Here is a 12,695-nt window from a genome sequence, read left to right as displayed (position 1 = left end):
CATCTTGCGAAGTCCCGGCCGGTATTCCATGTACAATTCCCCGCAAGACGCCTTCGGGGTCGGCCACGTATGCATTGAAAGCGTGGATTTGTCCCCTGATCTTTAGTTGACTGATACCTCGCAGCCTACTCGCTACCTCCATGCTTGGCGTAGATAGGATTACAATGTTCGATCCTGGGTGAACCCGCAACAGAAAGTCATTGCCATTGAAACTTCGTTGGCAGGCATCTATCACAGCCCTGGAGAGTTCCAGTCCCAATATGTTTTTAACCCAGAGACCCTTATGCGGCCTCAGAATAATCTTGATGTCCTCTTTCGGTAGCGGAGGCGGGCCGCGTCGCTTTCTCTGTCTGAAACCCTGCGTGGCTTCACGTTTTTGTTTTTCGGCGGGCGGATCGCTTTCAATGGTGCAATTATATACAAATTCCAAATCCGGACGGAGGCGGTCTGTCGGTGACGTCAAAAAATGGGCGGTCCGCAGCGGTCGCGAGGACGAAGGGAAGTGAACAGCCAATGAGCGAAATGAAGCCTCGCGTTATCATTTTGACGTGGACTTGGGGACCGTATAGCAAAGTGAAAAGTGTTTGTAACGTGTTGAAAAATGTTTAACTACTATTATTCATTATCAAATTGTGTTGGAACAAGTTTTCAAACGTTTATTAAGGAATACGGCACAATATAAACGTATTTTTCTTGTTATTGTTATGAAATAACGCTAAATTTAGCGGGACGGTACGTGGTGGCGCTAAGTACAACCTCGTTTCAAGCAGTTACTGTTTTCATATCTCCTCCACTATACAAACCTAAACGGCGCAACTTTCGAAGTTGTTGGCTCAGTCGAGCGCAATCGTGGCGGAGGTCAACTGTTCCAGTAGTCAACAGCAGCAGCGGCTCATCGGCGTTATCCGAGGCTCAGCGCGCGCTGGTGCTCGCCTTTATGGACGAACATCCCCAGCTCGTGGCGAATGCCATCGAGCTGCGGCACGGCGTCACTATCACCGACCGGTGGCAAGAGCTCAGCGACGCGCTGAACCATGAAGTGCCTGCGCAGGAATGGCAGGCTTGGTGGCGCAGGCCGGTGCACGAGGCCCGCCGTGACACCGCCGCCATCAGAGACGCACAAACGTGAGTGACCGTCGAATGGCACGGGCAATTTGTTCTGTGACATTAGTGTATATTTCCAGGGGCACTGTAGGGGGTTGGCTGCCTGGCTTCCGCGGCCGAGTTCTACAGTTGACTGGAATGACACACTTCAGTGGCGTTTTTGGTCTCACCTATCAACAGGTAAGCACTCTGCCGCCGCAGTATCACGGGTTCCTGAGCGGTACCATGACAGATCTGAAGGGGTGCCTTTAGCAGAACCTTGTTAAACGGGAATAAAGCACACGAGAAAGTAATCAAAAGTGGGTAGGTTTAACTAAAATATCAGTTTGCAGCCCTTGCAGTACAAGGGGTATTAATTTATCATAAAACACGTAATGACTGCGGGCAAGTGCATGCACTAAAATGGTAATACATGACATCAATGACCACTGAATAGCTGCAGAACATTTTCGCAGATGTTTAGTACTTAAGGTTGCAAAATAGCCAGAGTAACGAATACCCACTTTCTGAAAGATCATGCTTACTACACTTTCCAGCAGGCGAATCTTCCCACTGCTGCAGTGGAAATGGATGTGGAGGCCACTGAAGCGGCTGTAGATGGCAGTGACACAGTAACACGCAAGCATCTGAGAACTTGGTGCTTTATTGAGTGCAGGACTGGAACCTTGAGCAGGGCGACAAGGTGCTCAAGGTGAGTAGACCCTTTGTTTACATTTTACATAAGGGGCATAAGCATTCTCCATGTTCTATTATGATGACTGAAACCAACTTGGGTTGTAAACAAGAACCATGCATTGTATTGAGGGCGTGGTATCGGGTATCTGCAATGATAAACTGCCGGGCAAAAGGTTGGTTAGCCCTGGGGCTCTTTTATGGTGAGAGATGCATTTGAGGACATTAATAAAGAGCAGTTTTAACAAATGTTTGTAGGTCCGCACGAGCAGGGCATAGCTTGTACACAAAGCTTCCCACTTTCAAAGGATGCCATCAGGCCAGTTCATCTTCAACTGAGGGGAAGTTGTTGTGTCCGTTGCAATTCTTGGCAGCAGGAGCAGCTTCCAGCCACGAGATGGTTAAGGGTTTACCGGCAGCTCACTTAAACATTTACACCATGACGATTCATCGCAGGTGCTGTGGGAGATGAAAAATCAACCACCCGCATCGCTTCTGCAGCACGGCGTGTGGCAGCGGCACAGAAGGCGGCAGCGGTGCAGGAGGGCACTGGCCATGGCTGAGGGCTTTCTGCGAGAAAGGGATACGTAGTTTAGTTTAATTTTTCGTCATGTGTTCAATGTTTTTTCTTGTCATCATTCATTATAGATTTGTCAGTTTCAATGTGTTTAGGTGCTGCTGTTCATGTTCAATTTTATACGCTTCGGGAGACATACACATAGTTTAGTTTTTTTTTCGCCATGTTTTCAACTTTTTATCATTCATAATTGGTTTAGTGTTTTTTATATGTTTACGTGTTGCTGTTCATGTTCTATTTTATTCGTTTTTTATTTGCATTTAGTACATATTACTAGATTTAGGTTAGCATTTACTTTGTATAAGGAGTGCAGCATTTTTTATGTTCTATATATGCATTTCTTAATGTATGTTCGAGCTGTTCTAGTGGCAGTGTTTTTTACCCACATTTCAAAGGTGTCTAGTCATTCACACGGAGACCACGAGTGTATAGTTGACATTTTCTGTTAATGTTTCTTTGATATTTGTATTGTCCCACTGTGTTTTCTAGCTCACTGTGATTTTTATTCAGCATTACCACATAGTGTAGTAATGTGATATCTTTTTGCATCACACTGTTTTGCAGTTCACTGTGATATTTTCATTTCAGCACAATGAGGCTAAGATGCAACAACTACATTGCGAATCTTGTTTGGGAGCGCTAAGCTAGTAAGTGGTCATCTCGCACAGTTTCACAAAGGAAAATGGTCATCACAGCAACATGCCAGCGATTGATTTCATCTAGTTTTCATTGTAAACGACTCTTTGCGGGAATAAATTTCGAAAGTGGTATGGTTTGGGAGCCGCGAGATAACTGAGCGAATTATTCATGCTGTATGTTATCAAAACAACTCGCCTGTTGTTTGCCATCTTGATTTGCATGTTTTTAGCATTGCAGCATGACTGCAGTCGTGAATTCAAATTAAATGTTATTTTAACATTCACACAATGTTTAGGACAATGAGCAAAAAAACAGCACAACTTGACAAGCACAATTGCTTCTCAAGCCTGGCGTGCACAATTGAATGCTTGTAGTCAGTCACTATGACAAGATATGGACTTATGTATCATGTGTTCATACAACATGTTACTAATAGAATCTCGATTTTTGTGCGTTCTGGTGAAAAGAATTTTGAGACGTTGCTGCATTGTTCGCACAATTTTGTGATAGCAACATTCAGCACAGAGTGCCGCTCATATATGCTTGCTCCAATCTACTCTGTTGTGACTGTGATCGCTAATATGGAAAAGGGTGTTTCTGTTGCATATTTCATGTGCCATTTAAAGAAAATGCAGCATTTTGACATTGCCACCTTGCTTCATATTGAAGCACAAGTAAGTACTTTGTGTATTCAAATGTGGCAAACACAGCCCTTTCATGTCTAGATGCACTAGAATCAGTGTAAATAAATTATGTGTGGGATATGAAAACATGAAAACTCACCGTTCCTGTATACTTCAAAAAAGGTCCAAGACAGCGCTGCTGCCGTCTCTGAGCAGCACGTTGCGTGGTGTGAGCATATGGCTCCCCCTTGGCTCTCCATCGTCATCCTCAGCTGGTGGCATGTCCACGACATACTCGTCCAAGGTCCAGTCGCCTGCATGCAACGCAATGTTGTGGAGAGCAAAGCAAGCATAGATGATTTGCGCTGCCCGATCGGGGTTGTAGAGCATCGTTCGAAAGTGCTGCAAGCAGCGGAACTTGCTCTTCAACACGGCGATACACCTTTACACAACATTGTGCATGGATGCGTGCTCCTTGTTGTATCGGCCTTCGGAAGTGTTGCACGGTTGACTGCCAAGGACTGGAATTAGGAGCCATGGCTTGAGGGGATAGCCTGCGTCTCCTGCAATGTAAGCATAAAAGCTGAGTGCTCTGCCCAGATAGTACACATTAATACTTACCAAGCAGATATTCGCAAGGCTGTAGATGTGCAGCTAGGCGTGCACGCAGTGGGTTGTGTTCCCACACCCAAGAGTCGTGGCATGAATCTGGGAATCATGGGTCTATGACAATTATGCGCAGCCACGCTTTGCACATCTGCGATGAGGAGCGATATAAAATAGTACTGCATTTATACTCAGAATAAATCCCTTTTTTCTACGCATATGCAGGAAACAATGCGTACTAGTACAGTCATTGGTACAAAGAGCTTCACTTAGAAGGAAACACAGGGTGTAGCACACTGAGGAGGGGGGAGTGTGGGGGCAACGACCCCACCTCTGCTGTACACATGGCTACGACTTCCACTGAATGATCGATAAGTGAAAAGCTACGCGTTGCTCTTGGGAAAGAACACTCGTAAATACCAAAGCCAGCTCGTCCAATTGTGATTGTAAGCACTTTCGTGTTGGAAATACTTCCCTGTCGTGTATATACTTCTGCTACGTCTGCTGCCCATATTACCGATTATCTCTAAAATGCACAATTCAATTGCGTATGCATGCCAGTGCAAAAACGGCAACTGGCTCACGCACAAAACACTTGCCACTTATTATTACCGAGGCCTTGCGAGTCACCATCTAGCTCGCACCCAATTCCCTGCAGGTTCTTTTTCATTCGTTGCATTATTACTTTTTCCAGCTTTGGCGTCACAACTGAACAATTGCTCCGAAGGGCGAGTAATAAACGATCCTAACAGTACTTACGATCATGACGTTCAGGACATAATAGCCCCTTCTGGACATGAAGCTCGCCGTGTCGGCCAGTCTGAATCCCTCTGGCTTGCGAATGGTGACCAACGTGCCATCGGCACACGCCAGCACCCCTGGGATGCAACCACGTAGCACAAACTCCACCTTTGCCTCATCCTTAGCAGCTGTTGTCAGTAGGAAGTCCCCCACCCTTTTTCTAGCAGCCACGGTAATGATCGCCTCCGTCACCTCGTGGATGGTGTTGCTCACCGCCGGCTGAGACATGCCGATGTGTTCCTCGCGACCAATGCTCTTCTGGAAGCTACCGGTGGCGAAAAATCGCAGCGCGCACAACACCTTTCTCTCTGTGGAAAGGCCACTGGCTCGCTGGCATCCGATGATAGGGTCAAGTTCGTCGCACAAGCTACGCACTGTTCGTTTGGACAGACGAAAACATTGCCGGAACTCTTCTTGGCTGAACTCTTCAAATGCATCTTTTACCTCGCGTCGTCGCCTCTGCTCGGTTAAAGATACCGCACAGGCAAGGCGAAGTACCGTGTCATGTGGGAAACGCCATATTGTCTAAGTGCCCCGGTGCCGAAAAGTCGCGCATTTTTTCCATTTCAATCCAATCCAGGCCACCTTGCAGCCATTTCAATCCATCCGGTTGCTTTCGGACAGTCTCTCCGACCGTTCCATCGCCTTTCTCCGAAAACCGAAAAAAAAGAGTCACGTGACACCCCAGTCCACGTCACTAATAACGTAACAGCATTCGTCACAGCTTGTATGGGCCAATCGCGTGCGACTCAATGGAAGAGACCGCCTTTGTCCGGATTTGGAACTTTTACATAATTGCGCCACTGATTTCTCTTTCGCTTTCACAGCCTTCTCCATCAGGGATCGCTGCTTTTTAAACTGGTTTTTCTTTTGCCTGCGCGATAAAACGGTATGCCAGGCATCCTCAGTCCATCCATGGCGTTCCGAACAAGTCGCGTCACCAGTCTCGTTTCCGAGAGTCGCGTCAACAGACGCTGGTTCGTCATCCTTTGCCTGCCGAGACGAGACGCCACTCGCGTCCGTGTCAGCGGTGAGTGATTCCGGTGCCTGAGAAGGGCCGGGATAAGCTTTGTCAACTTCCATATGGCGAAAAAAGGCGATCAGCCCCGGCCAGCCATGCTTGGCAGAACAAAATAAAAGTGACCGCCACGCCCGCCAAGTTAGTCGGAGCGCTTAGGCTGACAGAGCTTTCCCGCCGGCATTTTGTCATGTCACAAAACAGGTCAAAAAAGTGAGGTAAACATCGCTCACCTTCGATCTTTGTCCCGTGGCAGCAAAGCAAGTGTCCAAAGTTCACTATCTGCTAGTCCGTGCTCCCACAAACACACAACACCGTCGTGTTCCGCACGTCGTAGTACCTTCCGGGACGCGCGACGCCAGCCGTGGTCGTTAAGGTGAGCGTCTCAACAAGGTCATCCAATCTGCCTGCGATGGTTTCTTCTCGTAAAGTTGATCCTGGCCCAAGCTTTGGGTATCCGTGGAATCAGGAGAACTTCACAAAGCAGACTATAAGATTTTTAGATGAGTTTGCGCGAAATTGCTCTTAGAAAAGCTTCGGGAAAGCGGAGCGCAGTGTGAACATGTCTTCGCAGCTTGGCGCCTCCTGGCGGTCAGCCCTGTTTGGGCAGTGGGCGTGAAATTCAGCATGTTGCATATTGCGCCGGTTGCTGTCGGGCCGCACCGACCATGACCTCCGAGATTCCGGGCGCGCGGCGGGTTTTAAGTGTGAATACACTTTATAAGCGACCCCAAACCATCCACCGCCGTCGGCGGCGTCCGCAGTCTTCTCTCTATCTTTAAAAGAAAGAGGACTTGACGGGCCGCAGCGCGACGCTCTACCGAATAAGCCACGGACGCGACGCTGATATCGGTGTTAATAACGCGCCTTATACCCCCTCCCCCTTCGCTCGCTCCTCCGCTCTCCTCGCTCGCTGCAGCTGCGCGCGCACCCCTCTCTCTCGCGCGCCCGCCTTCTCTCTCAGTCTCCCGTCGAGCGCGGGTCGTGGGGGGAGTAAAGTTAAAATCCGTTGGCATTCGCCTGTGAGTTAACGTAAACTCCCCCGTGTGATCAAATTGCGATTCCCAGGAACCATTACACCATAAAGGCACCATAGTGTGATTAATAAATATAATAGTGCGAATTAATAAATACCCCTCATAGCATCAACCCATGTATTCGCACTTAACCATGTTCACCCTTGGGGAAATGCTTGGGCTTTTTTCTCCAGCCGTCCCAATCGCACAGAGAGCACGTGTTGGCTGACGTACGCGTGGCGCGCTCTTTTCTCCGCACCGCGGCACTCTTTCTTTCGGTCGAAAAGGCTGCCACGCTGTGGGCGAAGCTTTTATGTGGCGAGAAAAAGTGGTTTTGCGCTTTTATATAGATTTGTGTTCGTTTGGAAATGTCGGATCAAGGAGTACGAGAGGCAAAGTCAATGCTGGGGCGCTTTATTTTCAAGTGGGGTTTTTATTTTGCTGTATTTTGGCGCCGCCCATATTAGATCAATTGAAATTGCGATGTCTTTGCAAGAGATCCGCATGCGCTCGAAGCTAAACTTCAAAGTTCTCGGGCTGCGAAGAAAAAAGAAAAATGGCAGCCCGATCCGCTAGCGAGGTCAAACGATTGCAGCGTTCTACGTCCATGGATTACTTTTCACACTCGGTTGAATGGATTCTTCTTGCCCTCATTGAACTAGCGCTGCTTCTCTTTCTAACGCTAACGCTGCTTCGAGAATTCTTGCGGGCGCCCTATTGTGATCACAGCTGCACCACGACGTGGTGTTATTGCTTTTTAGAAGCGTTCTTCGCTTCTTAGGCTGGTACGCCGGCCGTCCAGAAGTGCTCGCCCCAACTGCTCTTCCCTAAAGATGAGGCACTTTCAGGGGGACTTGTCAACGACAAGCAAAACGCTGTTCAAGCGCGAGTAATAAAAAAAAACAAAATCACATCATATGCACGGGGTGAATAATTATTGGAGTGAAGCGTAACATCCATTCATCCTTGCGTTCATTCGTCCATGCGTCCGTCGACTTCTATCACACTACAGCACACATCTAAGGGACGTACGCTTCGCCCCACTCATCATATCATTCAGTCTGTGGATATGCTGGCTACGCTGGCTAGAAGGAAGACCAACCAAGTGATGCTATAAAAAGCTTCATTCCTTAAAGCAATAAAACGACGTCGCGCTATGCGTTGCAGCTGTGATTACGCCAGCGCGCCTGTAAAAATTCTTTTAAAAGCGTCTAATCTAAATCAAGGGTAGTTGCACGAAACAAACATGAAAGTGACCCTTTCATTTGCGTGTAACCGTGAGCGCAGTATGCGGCATTATGATTTCGCTTGTCGCTTGGGCTGTCTGTTTTTAATAAATGTGAAGCGTTTTATTTGCGCGCCTACTCACAAATCCGGCATCTGCAGCGCCGTTGACACCGCCACTGCGCATGCTGGCACCTCGTGCCCAAGTTTTTTTTCCTGATATGCAGAAGGGCACGCATCACTATGACATATTCCTGAAATTAAGTTGAAAAAACAAGAACTGACGTCACTTTTTCTAACAGGGATAAACTACAGCATTAACATAGCCATAATTGTACAAACCGTAAGCAGTCGGCGACTTAATTAATAAATCGCTACTATTGAATCAAACATTCATTTTGACTACCACTTCAAAATTTTCTGTCCTTTATGCAGCATGTCAGCGACGCATGCACGCAAGGTAACCACGCGAACGCCGCAGCATGAGCGCGTTACGAAAAAAAAAAACAATATATATATATATATATCGGTGTCAGTAACGCGCCTTATATCCAGATGGTAGCGTTGCCTCCGGGACATCCATCGCACGACCCGCTCTCGACGGGAGACTGAGAGAGAAGGTGGGCGCGCGAGAGAGAGGGGTGCGCGCGCAGCTGCAGCGAACGAGGAGAGCGGAGGAGCGACACCGATATCAGCGTCGCGTCCGTGGCTTAAGCCTGTTTCACATGCGAGCGAACGAGCGACGGCGGTCGCAGCGATGAGCGGCGGGAGGACGCGCGGACGCGCGTTCGTTTCACATGCGCCGCTGCTGTTGCGCGACGCCCGCCGCTCTAGCGGCCAGTGTTGTCCGCGGAAGGCGCCGGTCAACCGCTGTTTTCAGTAGTATCTGAAAGCCTTGCTCTCCTCCAAGTGTGCTTCATTTGGCGCCCCTGTGCTACGAGGTTCATCATCAATAGCCGCTCGACTTTTACGCATCTGTACACTCATTGAACTAGTTTTAACATGTATTTTACAACAAATAAGCAACGTTTGCAGCTGCTTTTTGTTTTGTCCTGGCTTTGTCACGTATGATTCTTGTTGCGCGCTCATATAACTGATATAACTGACCATGGAGAAGCAAAAAAAAAAAGAGTTTGCTTGTATAGTTTTATTATACAGCTGCTCCAGCTAAGTGAATGCTTAGAACTACGAGCGCGTTTTGCGCAGCACTTCCCATGTTTCTCCGATTCATTGCTTTTGCTTTCAGCGATTCAACATTGGGACACTGAACGAGGTTTTTGTCAGCCCAGTATACACAACTCGCAAAATTTATACCTAAATTTTTGTACCTGTTCGCTCGAGTCAAAATAAGAGTTTTGATAAAAACTCTAAGTAGTAAGCTTCGACAGTGTTTGTGGTCACCCTTTGGCTCATGCGAACACATCCTTCATTGGGGTTTTCTGAATGGTCTACATCTCTTCTGGCGCTCGAATTCGTATGCTTCCACCCTAAAGAGTAAGCCTCTTAAATTTTTCAATAATTCAGTAAAGCACTCCAGGATGAAGAGTTTCATCAACGGCAGGTAGCATAATATACGTGATACGCTCGTTGTTCCGGTTCTTTGACTGCTGTATATACACTTGTGCACGGCGCAGGTTAGGGACTACGCAGCAATTCTTGCTTTAGCTTGCATTTGCGTCCATAAATGCTGCGGTGGTGAGCAGAAAAGCCGAAGTATGACGTCATTTCACACAACACACCTTTGCCGTCGGGACATAGTGACATTCAATTGGTAGCATTCGACCATGTAATTTAGATGCATGTTTCTAGGCATGTGTTGCTGCCCTGATGCCTGAAATCAACAGATGTTCTTCGTTATCTACGCAGTGTATGTTGTGCTCGCGACCGAACATCTATTTTCGCCTAGCCAGCCGCCCATTCCTGCACTGAATATCACGGAGAGCAGCTGGCCAGTGTGGCAGGACCTGTCGACAGCCTGCAAACTTCAGCGCTCTGCGGTGCAATTGCTCATTGCGAGAAAAGCGTCGCAGAGGACGCGGACAAGTCAGCCAGGGTTTTAGTGAGAAATCCAGGTGTTGAAGGGGAGAACAAATATAAAAACCTCTGATGAGTGCCTTATTGCCCCGAACCATGACAGGCTTCGCGCCCTTTTTTTTTGAGTCACATCACGAAATTCCTTTTCAGTGACCTGTGTGGAATGCTACATCTCAAGTCCACTACCGTAGAAGACGTCCTTGCTCTCTCGTTCATGTGAAGCCTTTCATCTTTGCACCGCGACACCAAATGTCATCATTTGTTAAACCAGCAACAATTGCTGCTACATAGAAGTACGGCGTGCCATGCGGCTCCTCTACGTGGGAATAACTTTCGATGAAAACGCAAAAACAGAAAAAAGAAAGTAGTAATAATGTTATTGAAATAAAAAAAGGCACCGCACGCGATTGTTACTACGGCGAAAGCATCGTCGAGAGCAACGAAAGGAAAACAGCTGCACTTAGACTTCACCAGTGAACATGGCCAGTTCAAGCCGCGACGTTTACTTTATCGAAGTATGCGACTTCGGCAATGTCTTCCCAAAAAATGCTCTTCTTATGGTTCTTGCGGAAATCCTCCATCTTGACGTCCCAAAGAATAGATTGTTTCAACACTTCTATCAGCGACTTGTTGAAAGCAGTGTGAAACATTTCTGAGCCGGTGAGAGGACGAATGTCGTCTGCTACTCAGTCGGAGCGAGTTGTTCTGTGGAACCAGTTCCTCGCCGCGCGCGCGTAAACTTCTCGACTCCACCCACGTCATCACGAGTCAAACGACGTCACTGGTTGCTCTGCCGCTTGTGCCGCTAGCGAATTTTTCCAACTCTGGCGAATTTCACAAGGGCGTCTAGTCGCCGCGGTAAAAACCTGTTTTGGCCTGGCGTGGCAACTGCCGCTCCGCTCTTGGAGCAAAATCGCTCGCATGTGAAACAGGCTTTATTCGGTAGAGTGTCGCGCTGCGGCCCGCCAAGTCTTCTTTCTTTTAAAGATAGAGAGAAGACTGCGGACGCCGCCGACGGCGGTGGATGGGTTGGGGTCGCTTATAAAGTGTATTCACACTTAAAATAATAACACCCGCTGGCCGTCGTCTAGGTTTGGTCCTCCCTTTTCCTCTCGCACCTGAAAGGGGAAGAGGACCTTTCTGCTAATTAAATAAAGTTTGTTCATCATCATCATCACCCGCTGGAGAGGAACGGTCGCTGGACCAAGCAAACTCGGCGCTCGGCATCAGCAACTGTTTTGCTCTCTTCTCGCAATGTGCTGACGCCGTCAAGTCTGGCATCATGGAGACAGGAAAAACTGAGGAGAGGCCCTGTCTTATCCCAATGCATTGCGAGAAACGTGGCGTAAGTGACGTCCAATTTATGGAGCAAACAAACTGGTATGAGGCAAACAAAACATCAGACGCTCCGCGGACTTATAGCCCCGGCGTAAACTTAACGCTTGTTGTACGGTTTGCATGCAGCAAATGTTGCGAGCACACCTTTCAGATACTGTTAGCGCGTGGCAGGCCCAAGCGCGCCGTGGTGAAGTACTTCGTGGAGTGTTTTTGTGCAACAGCACAGAGCACCGGTACGTGTCGTAACCAAACTCATTCAGCCCCTACATCATCGTGTTCAAACTCACCCAACAGTTACTTACGCAATCTGCTCACCGTAAGGCCTTTCTGTTCTTTGGCAGATTTCCCGATCTACGGGCCGATTAGCAGTTCTTTGCTCGTATGTTTGTCAGTGTGGCAATGCACAATTTTGAGAGTTTACTTCTTAGCTATTCCGTGCAACGCCAGCCTAGTGCTTGACGTACTTCACGTCGGTAAGAAGGCATAATTGTAGTGTACATGCGATCATGCACGTAAAGTGTGTAATTCCAGTGCGCACACAACTAACACGCAGCGAGCGCTCACCGTACAATACATACACATTTAGTCCGATAACTAGAAAAGATTATTGTCCTTCCGTATGAACGATACAACTTCTACAAACGCGACACGATGTCTGCAACACTAAAAACGAAAGTTTGCTTGTGATTTCAGTTGACACAATGAGTAAGAACCAACTGAGCGTACAGCTGAGAGCCCCGCATGCAAATATTATGCATTATTTATCAACAGTGAAGCGAACATATGTGAAAAGTGCCACCAGGTACATCCGGCGGGGCACGCGGTTCGCACCGAGTATACACTACATCTGGGCATCGCACAGCTTTCCTCAGAAACGCGTAAAAGAAGCAGTATTCACGAATTGTCTCGCTGCCGTTAAAGAACACCTATCAGCTACAACTCCGCCGGAGCCGCTTCCAAGGCCGCCGCCGCGGTTGCTCGCCGCAAATCGTGAAGAGTTTATTTACTTTTCCGCTGGGACGTAGTCCGGGTGTCTGCGATGC

General features: G+C 48.0%; 2 protein-coding genes across 5 annotated transcripts; one reads left to right on the top strand and one right to left on the bottom strand.

Moving 5' to 3' along the window:
* Positions 1-640: 640 nt before the first annotated feature.
* On the top strand, positions 641-1,878 carry LOC142814071 (uncharacterized). The gene is made up of 3 exons (XM_075892009.1): positions 641-1,125; positions 1,185-1,284; positions 1,641-1,878. The coding sequence occupies exons 1-3, from the start codon at positions 938-940 to the stop codon at positions 1,797-1,799; spliced, it is 447 nt and encodes a 148-aa protein (XP_075748124.1). The 5' UTR covers positions 641-937; the 3' UTR covers positions 1,800-1,878.
* A 1,903-nt stretch (positions 1,879-3,781) lies between these two features.
* LOC142814693 (uncharacterized) lies at positions 3,782-5,531 on the bottom strand. 4 transcript variants are annotated; one of them, XM_075893870.1, is made up of 4 exons: positions 4,981-5,531; positions 4,237-4,323; positions 4,058-4,178; positions 3,782-3,929 (listed from the first exon to the last, which is right to left on the bottom strand). In XM_075893870.1, the coding sequence occupies exons 1-2, from the start codon at positions 5,248-5,250 to the stop codon at positions 4,270-4,272; spliced, it is 324 nt and encodes a 107-aa protein (XP_075749985.1). In that variant the 5' UTR covers positions 5,251-5,531; the 3' UTR covers positions 3,782-3,929; positions 4,058-4,178; positions 4,237-4,269. The 4 variants fall into 4 exon arrangements, with proteins under 4 accessions (XP_075749985.1, XP_075749986.1, XP_075749984.1 ...); XM_075893871.1 differs by having other exon boundaries at positions 4,058-4,372; XM_075893869.1 differs by having other exon boundaries at positions 4,058-4,323.
* Between the last annotated feature and the right edge of the window lie 7,164 nt (positions 5,532-12,695).

Source organism: Rhipicephalus microplus, chromosome 4 (genome assembly GCF_043290135.1).
Source record: "Rhipicephalus microplus isolate Deutch F79 chromosome 4, USDA_Rmic, whole genome shotgun sequence".
Classification (NCBI taxonomy): Eukaryota; Metazoa; Arthropoda; class Arachnida; order Ixodida; family Ixodidae; genus Rhipicephalus; species Rhipicephalus microplus.
Note: the sequence above shows the minus strand (reverse complement) of the source record. Positions and strands in the feature narration are given on the sequence as shown.

Excerpts from the sequence above, each read along its gene's own strand:
- LOC142814693 (XM_075893869.1), bottom strand. The coding sequence starts at position 5,250 with ATGTCTCAGCCGGCGGTGAGCAACACCATCCACGAGGTGACGGAGGCG. Across the intron at positions 4,324-4,980 it reads ATGTCCTGAACGTCATGATC|ATTCATGCCACGACTCTTGG; the intron begins GTAAGTACTGTT and ends CATGATTCCCAG.
- LOC142814071 (XM_075892009.1), top strand. The coding sequence starts at position 938 with ATGGACGAACATCCCCAGCTCGTGGCGAATGCCATCGAGCTGCGGCAC. Across the intron at positions 1,126-1,184 it reads GCCATCAGAGACGCACAAAC|GGGCACTGTAGGGGGTTGGC; the intron begins GTGAGTGACCGT and ends GTATATTTCCAG. Across the intron at positions 1,285-1,640 it reads TTGGTCTCACCTATCAACAG|CAGGCGAATCTTCCCACTGC; the intron begins GTAAGCACTCTG and ends TACACTTTCCAG.